This window comes from Balaenoptera acutorostrata, chromosome 18, assembly GCF_949987535.1.
Source record: "Balaenoptera acutorostrata chromosome 18, mBalAcu1.1, whole genome shotgun sequence".
NCBI classification, from domain to species: domain Eukaryota; kingdom Metazoa; phylum Chordata; class Mammalia; order Artiodactyla; family Balaenopteridae; genus Balaenoptera; species Balaenoptera acutorostrata.
In genome coordinates, this window is record NC_080081.1 from 62293163 (window position 1) to 62314301 (window position 21139).

Here is a 21139-nt window from a genome sequence, read left to right on the forward strand (position 1 = left end):
AGTGCGCGGGCTTCTCATTACAGTGGCTTCTCTTTTTTTTTTTTTAATTTTATTAGAGTATACTTGGTTTACAATGTTGTGTCAGTCTCTGTTGTACAACAAAGTGGTTCATATATATATATATATATATATATATATCTGCTCTTTTTTTTTTTTTTTTTGAAATTTGAGTCTCAGATTTTTTTTTTTTTTAATTTTTTATTTATTTATTTATTTATTTATTTGTTTATTTTTGGCTGTGCTGGGTCTTTGGTTCGTGCGAGGGCTTTCTCCAGTTGCGGCAAGTGGGGGCCACTCTTCATCGCGGTGCGGGGACCGCTCTTCATCGCGGTGCGCGGGCCTTTCACTATCGCGGCCCCTCCCATCGCGGGGCACAGGCTCCAGAAGCGCAGGCTCAGCAGCCGTGGCTCACGGGCCCAGCCGCTCCGCGGCATGTGGGATCCTCCCAGACCAGGGCTCGAACCCGTGTCTCCTGCATTAGCAGGCAGATTCTCAACCACTGCGCCACCAGGGAAGCCCTCTGCTCTTTTTTAGATCCTTTTCCCATATAGGTCATTACAGAGTACTGAGTAGAGTTTCCTGTGCTATACAGTAGGTCCTTATTAGCTATCTATTTTATATATAGTAGTGTGTATATGTCAATCCCAATCTCCCAATTTATCCCTCCCTCCCATCCTCCCTGGTAACCATAAGATTGTTTTCTACATCTGTGACTCTCTTTCTGTTTTGTACCATGATTTTAGATTCCACATATAAGCAATATCATATAATATTTGTCTTTCTCTGACTTACTTCACTCAGTATGACAATCTCTAGGTCCATCATGTTGCAAATGTTACTATTTTTTGTCATTCTTTTTTATGCCTGAGTAATATTCCATTATATATATGTATACACACACACACACACACACACACACACACACACACACACACACACACAGTGGCTTCTCTTTGTTGCAGAGCACGGGCTCTAGGCACGTGGGCTTCAGTAGTTGTGGCACGTGGGCTCAGTAGTTGTGGCATGCAGGCTTCAGTAGTTGTGGCTCGCAGGCTCTAGAGCGCAGGCTCAGTAGTTGTGGTGCACGGGCTTAGTTGCTCTGTGGCATTTGGGATCTTCCCAGGCCAGGGATCGAATCTGTGTCCCCTGCATTGGCAGGCAGATTCTTAACCAGTGCGCCACCAGGGAAGTCCTATTTCATTTTATTTTTAATATTTATTTATTTATTTATTTATTTTTTGGGCTGTGTTGGGTCTTTGTTGTGGCACTGGGCTTCTCTCTAGTTGTGGCTCGCAGGGTCCAGAGCACATGGGCTCTGTAGTTTGCGGCACTCGGGGTCTCTTGTTGAGGCACAAGAGCTCAGTAGTTGTGGCACGCAGGCTTAATTGCCCCGCAGCATGTGGGATCTTAGTTACCCGACCAGGGATCGAACCCACATCCCCTGCATTGGAAGGCAGATTCTTTACCACTGGACCACCAGGGAAGTCCCAGATTCTATATGAATTTTAGAATGAATTTTTCTATTTCTGAAAAAAATGCCGTTGAGATTTTGATAGGGATTGTATTCAATCTTTGGGTGTCATAGACATCATAACAATATTAAGTCTTCCAACTATGAACACAAGATGTCTTTCCATTTATTTGTGTCCTCTTTATTTCTTTTAGAAATATTTCATGGATTTCAGTATACAAATCTTTGTTTTCTTTGGTTAGATTTATTCCTAAGTATTTTATTCTTTTTAATGCTATTGTAAACGGAACAGATTTCAGATCGGTTCAGTTAGTGTATAGAAGTGCAACTGATTTTTGTGCATTGATTTTGTATGATGCGTTTTTAGTGAATTTGTTTATGAGTTCTAATAGTTTTTTAAAAACCTTTAGGGTTTTCTACATGTTAAGATCCTGTCATCTGTGAACAAAGATAGTTTTACGTATTTATTCCCAGTTTGTATGCCTTTTATTTCTTTTTCATGCCTAATTGCTCTGCCTACGGCTTCCAATACTATGTCTAATACTGTAAATAGATGTGGTGAGAGTGAGCATTCTCGCCTTGTTCCCGATTAGAGGAAAAGCTTTCAGTCTTTCACCACTGAGTATGGTGTTAGCTGTGGGCTTTTCATATGTGGTGTTTATTATGTTGAAGTAGTTCCCTTCTATTCCTAGTTAAGTGTTTTTATCATGAAAGGGTGTTGAATCTTGTCAGATGCTTTTTCTGCATCAGTTGAGATGATCGTGTGTTCATTTTACCTTTAAAAAATTTTATTGAAGTATATGCAGAGAAGTACATACTTAGTGTACAGTTCAGTTTATAATACACTAGTAGTTACCATACAACAGCCTCCCAGGTCAAGACGTAGCACAGTACCAGCACCCAAAAAATTGCTTTCATGCCCCTCCCAGTCCCCATCCTTTCCTCCTTTCCAAAGGCAATCACTACATGATTTTTAATACCACAGACAAGTTTTATTGGTTTTTAAACTTTCTATAAATAAAATTGTGCAGTATGTACTCTTCTGTGTGTTTTTCACTCACATTGTATTTGTGAAATGTATTTGTATTGTTCTCTATATTTCTACTTCATTAATTTTCATTGCTGTATAGTAGACCATTGGGTGAATCAGATACAGTTTACCATTTACTGGTGAGGGCCATTTAGCTTATTTACAATTTGGGGCTATTAAAGAAGAATGCTGCTACACATTATAATAATGCTGCTATACATCCCTTCATGTACTTATCTTTTGGTGCGCATGTGCATGCATTTCTTTTTGGTATATACCAGGAGTCTAATAGCTGGATCATAACTGGGTCATAGAATATTTATATGTTCAATTTTGGTAGGTAGTATCAAACTGGTTTCCAAAGTGATTTTATGAGTTTTCATTCACATTCCATATGAGTGTGCTAGTTGCTCTGTAGCCTCACTAATACTTGATATTGTCAGTCTTTTCCATTTTTACTATCCTAGTATGTGGTGGTATTTCATTATGATTTTAATTAGCTTTTTCCTAATAAATAATGAACTTGAGAATCTTCTCACATGTTTATTGGTCTCTTGAATTTCCGTTTTTGTGAAGAGCACATTCAAGTCTCATCTCATTTTTCTATTTTTTAAAAACTCAATTTGTAGGAGGCCTGTATATATTACTAAATATGTCCTCTTTTCCAGTTGTATGTGTTGTAAATATTTTTCAGTCTGTGGCTTGCATTTTCATTCTCTTAAAGATTTTTTAAATGAATCGTAGTTCTCAATTTTCATGAAGTTCAATATGTCATTCTTTTCCTTTATGATTTAAGAAACATTTATACCCTGTTTAAAAAATCTTTCTCTGTGTCACAGTTATGAAGATATTCTTTTGTGTTATCTTCAGAATTTTTTTTGTCTTACATTTTGCATTCAGATATGCATACAATCTACCTGGCATCAATTTTTTAAACACTGTTTAATTTGACATTAGTTCTGACTAATAGAAAATTTCCAAGAATAGTACAAAGATATCCAGCTGTTCTTCACACGGACTCCCCAAATGTTAATATTTTATTGTATTATTACCACATAGATGGTCAAATATTGATATATAGATATAGATATAAACAGATATGCTGGAGCCATCTTGTATATAAAAGTTGATTGTTAAAAATTCAGGCATTTTCAGGTCAATTTTTAAACCATGATGGCTTGAAATGGGGCATGGAGGAATATGTATTCCATGGAAATTAGCAAATGGAACAAATCACTTCTCCCCTTTTTTGCACGTATCAAATATTACATTATTAAAAAGCAAGCAAAAATAGATGCATAACTTAAAACAAGTGGGTATTTGTGGTCACAAGATAAGATGAGAACACAGGAACTTAGTAGTAACAAAATTAGAAGAAATTGATTTAAAGAAGAAGCTGACAGTGTTCTCTATGCAGGAATGAAAGGAATTTTTAGGTTTCTAAATGCAACATTTTAGTTGCATGACTGAAGTTTCCAATTTGCAAGCTGAAATAAATCCAGCTACTTTGCATGTAGTGTGATGAATATGGCCATAAAAGAAGGCAGTTCATAAATGAAACGATGTTATAGCTTTGAAAAGAGTAAAATCAGAGATAACACCTTAAATGGAATGATAATATTAAAACATAGCAGCATATGGCTTCAGATTCATTGTATAATACCACTGTTCTTGGAATTAACTGGAGAGTCAGAAGAAATTTCTATTTTTATTTGTAAAGCTTCCAGTCCACCTCTTGAAACCAAATTATGGTTGTATCTTCAGCATTACATTCTAAAATTTTTGTAATAATGGTGGCTTGCAGTTTTAACTAAGCATATTAAATAAAATATTAGAATACAATGACAAAAGAAAAATTCTCAGTGGTTGTTATTTTTTTAATTTATTAATTTTAAAAGGTAAATTACTTATAAACTTTCTCTGGTTAATCCTGAGTTAGCTTCCTAAAATGTTTCTTCTTGAACTAAATCTTATGACATGCAAGAGGGAAAATACATTGACTCTTTCCCATCTTATATATAATTCTTTGTGTGTTCCACAGAGTGAAATTATTTGACATGATTTAAGGTACTCAGTGATTTTGTTGGACTTTAAGAAATATAGCAATACAGATTAAGCCAGAATTTAGATTTGCCCCTTCATTTATATGTCTATAAAAATGTTTATATACTGTATATATAAAACATACATGTGTTTATATCATATGTATTTATTGTATAAATATTTATGTATACGTTATGTTTAAATGGCATGCATTTTTATGAGATAGTTAAATAATGTAAAATGTTCCATACTATAGTTTTAAGTATAAAATCTTGAAGTAGATACCTGTATTGAATATTTTTTTTAATCTTAAAACAGTGTTTATGTATCTAAATAGAAAACTGTTTTTAGGTTAAATCAACTTGTATGAAAGTTTTCTGCAAAGATTCAGGATTTTTAAATAAATAGCATGAATTTAATGTCTTATAAAAGTTAAACATTTTGACACTGCTGAATTGTAGAATGCTGCAAGCATCCAAAAATGTTGGTTATTTTGTCTTTCAGTATGGATTTGATAAAATTTATGATTAAGCTCAATTGTACTCATTTTGACTTGTAATTTGCTGATGTTTTAATGGTTGATGTTATATATGATAGACTAATATTGCTTATATCAAATCTTTTACTTTTTATATAAGTGATACTGTATATACAGTTAAAGAGTTCAAAGTGTATGTGCTTGTATCACTGAAATCATTTGGCTTATTGTAAAGTATTCAGAAAAAAATAATAAAACCAGAATGACAGAAGACCAAAGCCAGAGCTTAACACTTAAAACTTGAAGATTCTTTTTCTAATCCCGAGCAGATTTTTCAAATTTTGCTGTTTGAGGAATCAGTGAAAAATTATAATTCTTGTGAGTTCCTAAAGACTGGTAGGGTGATGAGGGGAAACTGGGCCTTCATAAACACCTTCTCAGCTCAGATTAAAAAATCAGTGATAGAGTTGCCTCATTCAATCATTGCATTTTAGTTCCTATCCCACTGTTTAGCTAAAGTAGTGGTAGTTAAATAAATATTATATAGAGGTGGAAGGGATAGAGAGACAGACAGACATGGAATTTATTTTTATTTTTGGCTGCGTTGGGTCTTCGTGGCTGCGTACGGGTTTTCTCTAGTTGTGGCGAGTGGGGGCTACTCTTAGTTGTGGTGCACGGGCTTCTCATTGCGGTGGCTTCTCTTGTTGCGGAACACAGGCTCTAGGTATGCGGGTTTCAGTAGTTGTGGCACGCGGGCTCAGTAGTTGTGGCTCGAGCTCTACAGCGCAGGCTCAGTAGTTGTGGTGCACGGGCTCAGTTGCTCTGCAGCACATGGGATCTTCCTGGACCACGGCTCGAACCTGTGTCCCCTGCATTGGCAGGAGGATTCTTAACCACTTGCCACCAGGGAAGTCCCTAGACATGGAATTTAAATAGAAGCTCCTGATGTGTATCTTGGTTTGCTGTCTACATTGACAGACAGCTGGTAAATAAGAAATATATTTCCTTAAATGATCTGTTGACAGAAAAAAGCTGTCAACAGAGTATTGTAAAATTTCCTTTGACAAGAATCTATCTTTATCTTGAATGTATTATATTTTAATATATTTTTAACGATGTACACACAAATGGCTATATATTTTTGTTTTTCAGAGTTGGAGGGTTATCCGGTATATTAATGTCTTATTGATAATGGCAGAACATCCACCACTACTGGATACAACTCAGATTTTAAGTAGTGATATTTCTCTTCTATCTGCCCCTATTGTAAGTGCAGATGGAACACAACAGGTAAGGAAACTGAAATGTTTATTTTCTTATGTCTAGTACACATGTATTTCTTTCAGACGAATGCAAAATTTAGAACAGAATGAGACATCACAACAGTAGGTTCCTGTTAATTCATATTTTAAACTCCAGTTCAAAATGTTGTTTTGGTTTTATAGGACGATGAAATAATGAGACTGTTTGTGAAGTTGCTTCTAAAATGTCTCACTAATTAATGATTAAATTTCTTGTGTTTATATTTAGTTCCCACTGAAAGTTTTTGTGTTTTACTTTAGACAACGTACTAGTCCCTGAGTGTTTTTCAACTAAGTTTAACCTTGTACCTTAATGATTATTATAAATCATTATTTCAAATCATTATGAAATCATGACTTAATTATGTGATTAAATGACTGCCTGCATTATATTATAATAAAATGTTATCTCTTTTTCTTCTTTTCTCCTCACCAGAATCCCCCCTCCCAAAAGCAAACACACAATTCATGGTGTGTTTTTCTCCCAACCCAGGGCTTTATAAGTAAAGTTCTCTTATTTTGTTGATGCCTCATTCCCTCAGTAATCCTAAAGGGATGGGAATGAGGGACTTTCATAAGTACCTGTTATGTGCCAAGCAATGTACTTAATTCTCACAACTACCCTGTATGGTAGTGATTTTAATATTGTAAGTGAAGAAACAAAGATTAAGGACATAATAAATAATAATAAGAAGAAGGAACAATTTGAGTTCTCACTACATAAAAAACATGTGCTGAGAACTTTATGATCTTATTTAATTCTTTCAGCAATCCTGTCCCTATTGCAGATGAAACAAAATGAGTTTCAGAAAGGCTCAAGATCACACAAAGCTTTTTTGCTCCATTATTCATACTGCTTCCTTGGGAAACTAAAATAATCTAGTCTTATTTTGTTACTTTACAAACTTCATGTCTATAGTGGACAGTTATTATTTGCTTACAAGATAAGGGACTACTTTGTTAACTTGGCTATTGAAAAATCAAGTGATTAGCTTGTTTTCTAAAGTATATATTGGTTTTGATTTTCATGTGTGCTCTGATAGCTTTTAGCAGCAACCTCTTTTCACTAAAGTTGATTTTTATAGTCAAATTTAAGTCTTAAAATTTTCTTCTCCCTAAAAAATAATAGATGTGGCAGATATTCATTTACTTCGAGGCTCTGGGAGTGCTTTCAGTTATCATTGTTGCTTCAGGCAGATCACTGGCTTCAAGTTGTTTATAGTGTAATACAAGAAAAAATCTATTAAGCAGTTAATTACAGTACACTGATATAGTTGCTAAAGTGTATAGTCTGTTAAAGGGAAGACAGTAGGCTGAAACAAGACCCACAGTGACTTCCTAAGACTTATTTCTCTCTTTTCCCCCAAAAGGAGATTCTATTGGCAGAATTTTTCTTGAAATCTTGAGGGCACCATGGCTAGCATATAGTAGTAGTTGTGTAGATGGATATAGAGAAAGGAGCTGGGAATAGAAGAGCACACTAGAGCAAGATTTGAAGGATCAGGGAGAGTCACTAGGTCTAGAGGACCTAATTTTTTTTAGTTAGGGTTTGAAAAATCAGGTGTCAAGAAGTAGAATAAAGCCTTAAATTCTAACTGGCAAAGAGAGTGCCTTGTAGTTTGATAGGGAGAGAGAAGAATGAGTGGAAAGAGCATAGGATTTGGTTGATAGACTTAGATTTGATTTGGGTGACTTAAGACAAAGTATTTAACTTCTCTGTGTATGTTTGCTTCTCTATAAGATAGAGGTAGTAATAGCTGCTTAAAGTAGCTGTAGCTATGAGGGTGAAATGAGCTTGAAGGAGCTCAGTAAATATTTGCTAAATTTGAATTGAAGCACTTAATAAATGTTTAAAAGACTGAAGAAACTATATAGGTATGTCAGTCAGGACTTAAGTCAACAGAGATAGTTATAGTAAGATAATAGATAATTATGATGGATACAAACTAAAGTATAAGTGTAAGAGAGTGGACCAATAGCTATGGTAGAATGTAAGGAACTGAAGAAAAGTAGATAACAGTAGGTAACAACTGACAACATGCATCTCTTTGTCTTAACTCAGGAACTTACTGGTATGCCAAGCATGGCCAAGTTAGAGCTTGCCTCTGGTGATATGACACTACCTGGTTGGTGCCCAGAGTAAAGAAGCAAGCTAGACAGTTCCTGACAGGAGGAAGTCTCGGGTACATGCATGATGTTAAAAATTTAGGAAAACAGATAGGTTGGCCCTTGTCTTTACTCTCTTGGGAATATTATTCTATTTCTTAGGAATATGAGATTTCTGTTCCATCCCTTGAGATCAAATTAATTTTCTTATGGTTAGCCATCCAGATTATCTATCTACTCATTAATATTTTCTAATTTTTTATAGCAAACATATTTTATACAATGTCACATTATACATAGTGGGTCTTTTGGCTTATGAATTATACTAGAGGGACTCTCTCCTGACATCATTACTGCTGGTGTTGCTTTTAGGGAAGCTATAATAGACATTTATCATTCATTTTGATTGGCAGCACCTGAACTATTTTTTGTGTTTGAAGAATTTCATTCCCCTTTTTTCTATAATAAACTTTATTTTTAGAGCGTTTTAGGTTTACAGAAAAATTGAGCAGAGTGGTTTTCTCATGTGCCTCTCCCACACAGTTTCCCCTATTATTAACATCTTAATAGGTACATTTGTTACAATTAATAAACCATTATTGATACATTATTATTAAGTTCCATGGTTTACATCAGGGTTCATTCTTGGTATTGTACAGTTCTATGGGTTTTAACAAATGTGTAATGCTGTATATCACTATTACAGTATTATACAGAACAGTTTAACTGCCTTAAAACTCCACTGTGCTCTATTATCCCTCCCTCACTCCCCACCCCTGAAACTTTGGCAACCACTGATATTTTTACTGTCCCTATAATTTTTGTCTTTTTCCAGAATATCTTATAATTTGATTCATACAGTATGTAGCTTTTTCAGACCAACTTCTTTCACTTAGCAATATGGTCTGGAAAATTTCTTCTTGTGGCTATTTCAATAGCTCCTTTTTACTATTGCATAATACTTCATTGTTTGAATGTCCCGGTTTATTCATTCACCTGTTAAAGGACAGCTTGATTGTTTCTAGTTTTTGGTGATTATAAATAAAGCTGCTCTAAACATTTATGTTTAGGTTTTTGGATAGACGTAAGCTTTCAACTCAATTGGATAAATATCTAGGAACATCAGTGCTAGATTGTTCGGTAAGACTCTGTTTAACTTTATAAGAAACTAACTGTTTTCCAGAGTGGCTATACCATTTCGCATTCTCAAGCATGTCCTTGATTTGAAATTGTATCCTTTCCTGATAGAGCAGGTAAAGCATTTATGAGTGCTTGTGCTGCCCTGTTAGAACCCCCAGATATGCTTTAGGGAATATGAACTTCAAGCACAAGTGGAATGCTCCCAGCTGTATTCACTATTGCTACCATCAAAAGAAAGTTCAGATATTTTGGTTTCTTGTGTGGTTCAGTACTTTCCTAATTTAACTTTACCTTCTCTAATTTTTACTCATTTACCTTCCAAAAATATTGAATGCATTTAAACTTTTGGCTAAGATCTTTCAAAACTCAGTGCCTATCTAGCTTCTTTATCAGAATCTTCTCCATTTCATTCATTTTTTAATTATTATTTTATAACTCTATAATTATTTTCTCACTTGTACCTGCTTGATTTTGATTTATGGAGGTGACTGAGTAATGACATAGAGAGACTAATGCCATTGAAGGCAAATTTTTATTACTTACATTTCCTGAAAGAAGGGAGCACACCATGCCATGCTGGGCCACAGGGGAAACTTCACGTTTTGGTCAGGAGGCAGAAGCAGGAACAAGAGGAAAGCCTAGGCCAAAGCCATTAAATTGGTGTTTTCTCAGGAAAGGCACAACAGTGTAGAGTAAGTAGCTTAGGATTGGCTATTTAATAATTGTGGGAGGCAAGAAATAACAAGTATTGACTAGGATATGGAGAAAAGGAAACCCTTGTATACTGTTGGTAGGAAGGTATGGATAAATTGGTGCAGGCACTATGGAAAACAGTAGGGAGATTCCTCAAAAAATTAAAAATAGAACTACTATACGATCCTGCAATTTTATTTCTTGGTATTTATCTGAAGGAAGTGAAATCACTGTCTGGAAAAAATGTATGTACATTTTTGTGTTGCAGCATTAGTGTTTGTTGCAGCATTATTTACAGTAGTGAAGACATGGAAACAACCTATGTATCCATCAGTGGATGAAAAGATAAAGAAGTTGTGGTGTGTGTGTATGTATATGTATATGTATGTGTATATGTATATGCATACACACGATGGAATATTATTCAGTCATGAAAAAGAAGAAGATCTTACCATTTGCCACAACATGTATGTACCTTGAGGGCGTTATGCTGAGTGAAATGTCAGACAGAGAAAGACAATTACTGTATGGTCTCACTTATATATGGAATATTTTTAAAAATGAACATATACATTTGAACATATACAAATGAACATATACAGATACAGAGAACAGATTGGTAGTTGTCAGAGGTGGGTGGTTGAGGAGGGGTGGGCAAAATGGGTGAGGATGGCCAAAAGGTACAAACTTCCAGTTATAAGATAAATAAGTCCTAGGAATGTAATATACAGCAAGGTGACTATAGTTAACAACACTGTATTGTATTTGAAAGTTGCTAAGAGAGTGGATCTTAAAAGTTGTCATCACAAGAAAAAATTTGTAACTATGTGTGGTGGTAGGTGTTGACTAAACTTACTGTGGTAATTATTTTGTAATATATTCATATATCAAATCATTATGTTGTACACTTAAAACTAATATAATGTTCTATCAATTATATCTCAATTTTAATAGTAATTTATTTATTTATTTATTTATTTTTATATTTATTTTTGGCTGTGTTGGGTCTTCGTTTCTGTGCGAGGGCTTTCTCTAGTTGCGGCAAGCGGGGGCCACTCTTCATCGCGGTGCGCGGGCCTCTTCACTATCACGTCCTCTCTTGTTGTGGAGCACAGGCTCCAGACGCGCAGGCTCAGTAGTTGTGGGTCACGGGCCTAGTTGCTCCGCGGCATGTGGGATCTTCCCAGACCAGGGCTCAAACCCGTGTCCCCTGCATTAGCAGGCAGATTCTCAACCACTGCGCCACCAGGGAAGCCCAATTATATCTCAATTTTAAGAAAATTAAAAAAAATAATTCTGGCAGATTTGGGGCTATACAGGTGGTCTTTAGTTTCCTGTTACTTGGCCGTGGGGTGATTTAGGGCAGCAGAAATATTGGCTTGGTGTGTAAGAGTTCAGTAAGGGGGTTAGTTGGAGCTGTAGACTTGAAATTGGTTGGTTTGCATATGAGAGGTGTGCTCCTGGTTGAGCCCTTTGCTACCTCTAAGAATTGGTTAGCCCTGGGACAGGCAGTCTCTCCCCAGCCAGCTCAGCCATAAATGCCAGAGCATCAAGAACACAGAAAATAAGAAAATATCGTTAAAATAATTGGCCCTGTGTTGAACAGATGCCAAGTAGACAAATACAGAATTTAAGAAAACATGGAACATCTCCTCAGCTTACTGTTTTCAAAACCTGTTTAAATTGTAAGCTATAACCTATATATATAGAAAAGTACATAAAACAAATATATAATATAGCACATGATTATAGAGCATAAATCTTATAACTGCCAGCCAGAGTAAGAGGTAGAATACTGCCAACACCCTAGAAATCCCCTGTGTGTTCCTTCTACATCACAATACCCTCTCTAGTTGGAGGTTACCACTATCCTTACTTCTATGGGAATTACTTCCAGACTTTTCTTTATAGTTTTATCTATGCATACATCGTTAAACAATAATTGTTTAGATTTGCCTATTCTTGATCTTTGAAGTAATCTTTACTGTAACTGTTCTTTTGTGTCTTGCTGGTTTCGTACAACATTGTTTTTAAGATTCATTCTTATTGGATGTTGCTGAAATTTGTTTTCATTGTTGTATAGGATTCCATGTATGGATATGACAACAGTGTATTCATTTATCTCTTCTATTCTTGGTGGACATCTGGACAGTTTCTAGTTTGATACTGTTTTTTCTTTTTGATTTGTCAAACCTCTTGATATATATTCTGGATATAAACCTTTTGTCAGTCACCAATGTGGTGAATGCTTTCTCTTATCCTTGTAACCACACTCTTTAGTGTCTTTTGATGAACAATTCTTAATTGTAATGTGGTCAAATTTATCAGTTCTTTTTATCTAGAGTTAGTGTATTGTTTTTTGTTTAATTCTTTCCTACACTGAGGCAATGAAAATATTTTCCTATATTCTAAAAAGTATAGTTTTGCTTTGAACAGTTTATTCAGAAATCCACTGGAGTTGATTTCTGTGAACTGTGTCAAGCATGGGTTCAATTTGATTATTCTTCCATATGTATATTGAATTATCTCACACCATTTATTGAAATGACTATCATTTTCCTATCACTTTACAGTGATATTTATGCCATAAGTTAAGTGACCATATATTTGTGGAATTGTTTCTGGATTATTAATTCTATTCCATTGATCTGTTTGATTATCCCTGTGCCTGGACACTTTAAATGGAGTCTTGGTATCTAGTAGGGCAAACCATCTCACTTTGTTGTTCTTTGAGAGTGTCTTGATATTCTTGGCCTTTGCATTTACATATAAATTTTAGAATTAGCTTATCAATATACACATACACAGCCTGCTGAGATTTGGATTTGGATTACTTTGCATCTATAGATCAAGTTAGGAGAGAATTGACATCTTTATAATATTGAGTCTTTCAGTCCTTGAAGTTGAAGTTGGTATATCTAAGGTATTAGAAATTGTATGCGTGTGTGTGAAATTTCATGTTCTGTTGTTGGTAACTAGAAACACAGTTTATATTGCTTTAATATCTAGCAACCTTGCAGGATAATAATCTCTTATACTTCTATTACAAGAGAGTGGTACCCCTCCCATTTCCACCCCTTGATTCTTCGACCTGGACTCGCGAGTCCTGGCTATGAGAGAAACAGCACCATATACTGGACACCAATTTAGGGCATATGCCACCTCCTGGAAAACCTTTCTGCAACCTTGCAAGGTATTGCCACCTGGCTGTTTCTGTAACTTAAAACATTAAATATTTTACAGTATTTTAATGAAATACATGTAAGTGTATATATATATACATACACACTTAAACCTGTTGTGAAAGACAGAATCACCAAACTCTAAAGGGAACAACATCTTAAGGAAATGAAACATAATGGTCGTGGAAATTTGATGGATCCTGGTCTACAAATAATTGATTTTCTATTAAATTAACTCCTAGATATTCTACAGTTAGAATAATTCCTAATTCTCTAGTTAAGTGACTTTGTAGTTTGTCAAATCCTGTGCCCCAGAATCCTGTAGAAATTGTTGACTTATAAGAAATGTAATTTGGGCTGAAGTGAGGAGGAAATAAAGAATAACTTCTAAGCAGCACTGAATAAACAAGGAAATGCATTCAACTGAAAATTATCCATGGAATACTGAAAATTCTTTAAAGTGAATCTGATTATAAACTTCTGTAATAGGAGATACTAAGTGAAAAGGAGGCTTCTTACAAAAATGATTTTTCCCATGATCTTTTCTATGTTCTTACATTAGCTTAATACAAAGCAAGATTTTTTTGTCAAAAATTATACAGATGTTTGTAGAAATAGAAGTTGAATTCTGCTTTTTCAGCTCTCATAACATTTCCCTTTCAATAATAAACCATGGTCATTATATATTCAAAGTACTGTTATATATCTTCTTACCACCAGATAGAATGCCCAGGATTCAAATTCCTGAAGTGCATTTGTGTGATTTTTCAGAAAAGAACATTTTGAAAATCAGACAAATATGCACATACATGTAAACACATGACAGAAAGTTATACAAGAAATTATAAGCAGGGACTGACCCCAGAAAAAGTTTACATTTTACTATACAACCTTTTGTACTGTTTGAATATTTTTTAATCTTGTGGATTTATTACTTTTTCAATTTAAAAACTAACAGTTGAAAAAAGAAAAAAAAAACACGCAGTTCCAAGTGTACATATACACATATATCACAGGAAGAAAAGCTCTGGACACATACATACGCATTTATTAACAGTGATTCTTCTTTTCAAGAAAACGATTTGTTGGCAAGAGGTGGAAATTTTGCTTTGGCAAGAGGTGGAAATTTTGCTTTATCCAAACTGTTTTAAGATTTTAGAATGTCTTTATTTAAACGAACATATGTCAGAAAAGTGCACAAATCATTTCTGTGCAGCCCAATTAAAAAAACTAAAGTGAATATAGCCCCTGTAACCACCCTCAGGTCAAGAAATAGAACTTTACCAGCACCCCCAAGACACTTCTTGGGAAGGATTACCCTTGCAACCCTTCCCAAGAAGTAACCCCTCTCTCCCGAACAGTATCCCCTTTTTCCTCCCCAAACCAAGGATAAGTTTTGCCTGATTTGAATTTTACATAAATAGAATTATACTGTATATATTATTTTGCTCAACATTATATGCATGAGATTTATCCATGTTACCACCTGTAGCATAGTATTTCCTGCATAATATTCCATTCTATGAATATACCTTAATCGCTTCAATTTACTATTGATGGAAACTTGGGTTGTTTCCACTTTTTGATTATCACAAGTAGTTCTTCAAGAACATTCTTGTACACTACTTTTATACATGTGCATGCTTTTCTTTTGGGTATATACCTAATAGTGGAGTGCATGGGTCATAGGGAATATATATGTTCAAATAGTGACTATTACTTTTTGTTGTTGTTTATCTCTACTTATACATCCCAGAATACCTCAAATACAATTGAACTCTCCTCAAATTCCCTCAAACACCAAACTTTTACTACTACCTTCTGTCTTCCCTTATTGTGGAGGACTATTATTTTCCCCAGATAGCTGCTGCCTCCCTCTAGGGTAAGATTATTTTTTCCCACCCCACTGATGGCAAAGAAAAAGGTTTCCAAAGAGGCTGTACCAGTTTACACTTCCACAAGCAGTATGTTGTTGGCAGTTGCTCTACAGTCAAATCATCATTTGGAATTGTCTGTTTCATTTTATCTATTATCATGATAGGTATGTATACTAGTTGAATTTTAGAGGAAATATCCACATACCTCCTGTGTGCACAAAAATAAATATACTTTCCTCTTGGGGAATATCTGAATAAAATGCCTATTGTTTAATTAGTAAACATTAATTCCAGTGTCTTATATGTGTCTGTAAACATAATTGACCACCTAATGGTCTGTATACCTATGTAATATAGAAATTGGCATTTTAAAACTAAAACAGTTGGTAAACTTAACTGGCACATTAATAAGTGCTTTTTTTTTTTAACATCTTTATTGGAGTATAATTGCTTTACAATGGTGTGTTAGTTTCTGCTTTATAACAAAGTGAATCAGCTATACATATACATATATCCCCATATCTCCTCCCTCTTGCGTCTCCCTCCCACCCTCCCTATCCCACCCCTCTAGGTGGTCACAAAGCACCGAGCTGATCTCCCTGTGTTATGCGGCTGCTTCCCACTAGCTGTTTTACATTTGGTAGTATATGTAAGTCCATGCCACTCTCACTTTAGCATTTGTTATAAAGCTGGTTTGGGGCTTCCCTGGTGGCGCAGCGGTTGAGAGTCTGCCTGCCAATGCAGGGGACACGGGTTCGAGCCCCGGTCTGGGAAGATCCCACATGCCGCAGAGCAACTAGGCCCGTGAGCCACAACTACTGAGCCTGCGCGTCTGGAGCCTGTGCTCCGCAACAAGAGAGGCCACGACAGTGAGAGGCCCGCGGACCGCGATGAAGAGTGGCCCCCACTTGCCACAACTAGAGAAAGCCCTCGCACAGAAACGAAGACCCAACACAGCCAAAAATAAAAAATAAATAAAATTAAAGCTGGTTTGGTGGTGCTGAATTCTCTTAGCTTTCGCTTGTGTATAAAGGTTTTAATTTCTCCAGCGAATCTGAATGAGATCCTTGCTGTGTAAAGTAATCTTGGTTTTAGGTTTTGCCCTTTCATCACTTTAAATATGTCCTGCCACTCCCTTCTGGCTTGCAAAGTTTCTGCTGAAAGATCAGCTGTTAACCTTATGGGGATTCCTTTGTATGTTATTTGTTGTTTTTCCCTTGCTGCTTTTAATATTTTTTCTTTGTATTTAATTGTTGATAGTTTTATTAATATGTGTCTTGGCGTGTTTCTCCTTGGATTTATCCTGTATGGGACTCTCTGCACTTGCTGGACTTGATTAACTATTTCCTTTCCCATATTAGGGAACTTTTCAACTATAATCTCTTCAAATATTTTCTCATTCCCTTTCTTTTTCTCTTCTTCTTCTGGGACCCCCTATAATTCAAATGTTGGTGCATTTTATGTTGTCCCAGAGGTCTCTGAGACTGTCCTCAATTCTTTTCATTCTTTTTTCTTTATTCTGCTCTGTGGTAGTTATTTCCACTATGTTATCTTCCAGGTCACTTTTCCATTCTTCTACCTCAGTTATTCTGCTATTGATCCCTTCTAGAGTATTTTTAATTTCATTTATTGTGGTGTTCATCATTGCTTGTTTGCTCTTTAGTTCTTCTAGGTCCTTGTGAAACGTTTCTTGTATTTCTCCATTCTATTTCCAAGATTTTGGATCATCTTTACTGTCATTACTCTGAATTCTTTTTCAGGTAGACTGCCGATTTCCTCTTCATTTGTTTGGTCTGGTGGGTTTTTACCTTGCTCCTTCATCTGCTATGTGTTTCTCTGTCTTCTCATTTTGCTTAACTTACTGTGTTTGGGGTTTCCTTTTCGCAGGCTGCAGGTTCGTAGTTCCCGTTGTTTTTGGTGTCTGCCCCTAGTGGCTAACGTTGGTTCAGTGAGTTGTGTAGGCTTCCTGGTGGAGGGGACTGGTGCCTGTGTTCTGGTGGATGAGGCTGGATCTTGTCTTTCTGGTGGGCATTACCGTGTCTGGTGGTGTGTTTTGGGGTGTCTGTGACCTTATTATGATTTTAGGCAGCCTCTCTGCTAATGGGTGGGGTTGTGTTCCTGTCTTCCTAGTCGTTTGGCATAGGGTGTCCAGTACTATAGCTTGCTGGTTGTTGAGTACAGCTGGGTCTTAGTGTTGAGATGGAAATCTTTCGCCGTTTGATATTATGTGGAGCCAGGAGGTCTCTGGTGGACCGATGTCCTGAACTCAGCTCTCCCACCTCAGAGGCACAGGCCTGACACCCGGCCGGAGCACCAAGACCCTGTCAGCCACACAGCTCAGAAGAAAGGGAGAAAGAAAGAAAGAAAAAATAAAAAGAAATAAAGTTAAAATAAAAAATTTTTTAAGTAATAAAGAAAAAAGAAAGAAAGAAAGAAGAGAGCAACCAAACCAAAAAACAAATCCACCAATGATAACAAGCGCTAAAAACTATACTAAAGAAAAACAAAAAAACGGACAGACAGAACCCTAGGACAATTGGTAAAAACAAAGCTATACAGACAAAATCACACAAAGAAGCATACACATACACACTCACAAAAGAAGAAGAAGGAAAAAAATATATATATATATATCTATATATAAGAGAAAAAGAGAGCAACCAAATCAATAAACAAATCTACCAATGATAATAAACTCTAAATACTAAACTAAAATAAACATAAACCCAGAAAACAGTCAGTCACATACAGCAAACCCCAAGACTACAGTTGCTCCCAAAGTCCACCACCTCAATTTTGGGATGATTCGTTGTCTATTCAGATATTCCACAGATGCAGGGTACATCAAGTTGATCGTGGAGATTTAATCGCTGCTCCTGAGGCTGCTGGGAGAGATTTCCCTTTCTCTTCTTTGTTCGCACAGCTCCCGGGGTTCAGCTTCGGATTTGGACCCGCCTCTGCGTGTAGGTCACCTGAGGGCGTCTGTTCCCGCTCTTACAGGACGGGGTTAAAGGAGCAGCTGATTTGGGGGCTCTGGCTCACTCAGGCCAGGGGGAGGGAGGGGTATGGATGCGGGGCGAGCCTGCGGCGGCAGAAGCCGTCATGATGTTGCACCAGCCTGAGGCGCACAGTGCGTTCTCCCAGGGAAGTTGTCCCTGGATCACGGGACCCTGGCAGTGGCGGGCTGCATAGGCTCCTGGGAGGGGAGTTGTGGATAGTGACCTGTGCTCGCACACAGGCTTCTTGGTGGCGGCAGCAGCAGCCTTAGCGTCTCATGCCTGTCTCTGGTGTCTGTGTTGATAGCCGCAGCTCGCAACCGTCTCTGGAGCTCGTTTAGGAGGTGCTTTGAATCTCCTCTCCTCGCGTACCCCAAAACAATGGTCTCTTGCCTCTAAGGCAGGTCCAGACATTTTCCCGGACTCCCTCCCGGCTAGCTGTGGCTCACTAGCCCCCTTCAGGCTGTGTTCACGCAGCCAACCCCAGTCCTCTCCCTGGGATCTGACCGAAGCCCGAGCCTCAGCTCCCAGCCCCCGCCCGCCCCGGCGGGTGAGCCGACAAGCCTCTCGGGCTGGTGAGTGCAGGTCGGCACTGATCCTCTGTGCGGGAATCTCTCCACTTTGCCCTCTGCACCCCTGTTGCTGCGCTCTCCTCCGTGGCTCCGAAGCTTCCCCCCACCACCCCCCGTCTCCGCCCGCGAAGGGGCTTCCTAGTGTGTGGAAACCTTTCCTCCTTCACAGCTCCCTCCCAGAGGTGCAGGTCCTGTCCGTATTCTTTTGTCTCTGTTTTTTCTTTTTTCTTTTGCCCTACCCAGGCACGTGGGGAGTTTCTTGTGTTTTGGGAATTCTGAGGTCTTCTGCCAGCGTTCAGTAGGTGTTCTGTAGGAGCTGTTCCACATGTAGATGTATTTGTGGGGAGGAAGGTGATCTCCACATCTTACTCCTCCACCATCTTGAAGGTCTCTCCCTGAGTGCTTATTGTATAAAGAAAGAATTTCATGTTACCTGCAAAGTTGGCAACAAAGTGCCTGTATACATCAAAGTACCCTATCTTCTTGGAGATGATTCACGGGACTAATTAAGGTTTGGGGGAAGAAAGGCGATTGGAACTATGTTTTGACGGAGGGAAATGCAAATTAAAACCTCAATGAGGATGTAAATATTAAGAAATCTGAAATATAGCAGTGGAATCCCTCATACACTGCTGGCACAACCATTTGGGGGAGTGGTCTGGCAATATTTAACAAAGCTGAAAAAGTACATACCTAAAATCTAACGTAATATACTGCTTTTTATATGCTTTTCCAGCACTGTTTCCTTTTCTGTAGGTAGTTATCCTACAGAAAATCTTATACATGTATACAAGGGCACGTGTGCATGCCTATTCATTGCATTGTTTTGTAATAATGAAAGAACTGGAAACAATATAAATATCCAACAGTAGAGAAATGAATAGAATTTGGAGGATTCATATGATGGAATGCTAGAATACTATTACCAGTATTCCATTGTATGAATCTATACTGTGGATTTAGAGAATACCAACTGTGGAAATGGAAATAAAGGGGGAAACCTGATAATTTTTTTTAAGAAAAAGAATGAGTATGAAGAGATTATGGAATTTCCAAACTGAAAGAGAGTGCAAAAAAAAATAGTCCACATTTTTAGACACAGAAAAACTAAATAAAGCTAACAGTTAACCAGCTTATCTAAGATTACAGACAGAGTGGCAGAGTTGACACTAGAATCTAAGTCTTCTGATCCCCACTCTGAGTCACTTTGGAGTAAATAAGGAAGTTGAATTTAAATTCAAAATTTGAAAACACTTGGTTCTAGATAATTGGTGATTCAGTTGATACTAATAAAGCAATTTAGAAGTGGTAACACTGGCTCATAGGAATGGTTAGTGAATGCTTTTCCAATGCTGTTTCCTTGCATTCAGTAGGGCTGTTAACATGACAGTAACTGAATCTATATGAAGAAATAAAGAGCACCAGCAAAAGTAACTAATAGGTAAATTTAAAGGACAGTATAAATATATTTTTTGTTTTTAATTCTTTTCTGAGTCAAATGACATTTGCAAAAAGCAATAATTATATACTGTTATTGACTTATAAAGTATAAAGGTGCAATTAGTAGTACGATAATAGCACAAAGGAAGGGACAAGGAACTTAGCTACAGAGGAGCAAAGTTTTTATATACAACTGAAATTAAGTTGGAATTCATCTGATTTAGATTGTTATAAATTAACAGGCTAATTGTAATCCCCAGGGCATCTGCTAAGAAATAACTCCAAAAAAATATAGTAAAAGAAACAATAAAATTAAAATGGAACAGTAGAAAATGTTTAACACACACACAAAAAGGGCAGTAATGGAGGAATTGAGGAACAAAAAAGACATAATTACATAAAGATACAGCAAAATAGATACAAATTATACTCTATCAGTAATTCTGATAATGTAAATGAATTAAATATGGCAATGAAAGACAGAGATTAACAGAATGGATAAAAACCCATGATCTATGTGCTGGGTCTCCAAGGGACACTCTTTAAATCAAAGATACAAACAGGTTGAAATGAAAAAGATTGGAGAAAGACATATCATGCAAACTATAACCAAAAGACAGGTGAAGTCACTATATTATACACTAATATACTGATAGCTAGTAACAAAAAATGTTACCAGAGACAAAGAAGGACATTTTACAGTGATAGAAGGGTCAATCTGCACCTAACAACAGAGCCCCAAAATACCTGAAGTAAAAATTGACAGAATTGAGGAAATAGACAACTGAACAATAATAGTACATTCTTGAG

At 36.7% G+C, this 21139-nt stretch overlaps 1 protein-coding gene across 4 annotated transcripts in view; it reads left to right on the forward strand.

Annotated features, from left to right (window-relative positions):
- FNDC3A (fibronectin type III domain containing 3A) overlaps window positions 1–21139 on the forward strand; it is a 202225-nt gene that overhangs the window by 23836 nt on the left and 157250 nt on the right. For all 4 annotated transcript variants that reach the window (XR_009005896.1, XM_057532829.1, XM_007186852.2 and 1 more), the window contains exon 2: window positions 6175–6312. Coding sequence is in view for 3 of the 4 variants with exons in the window: in XM_057532829.1 (XP_057388812.1) it covers window positions 6214–6312 (99 nt within the window). In the remaining variant the exon portion in view is untranslated. The remainder of the gene's footprint in view (window positions 1–6174; window positions 6313–21139) is intronic.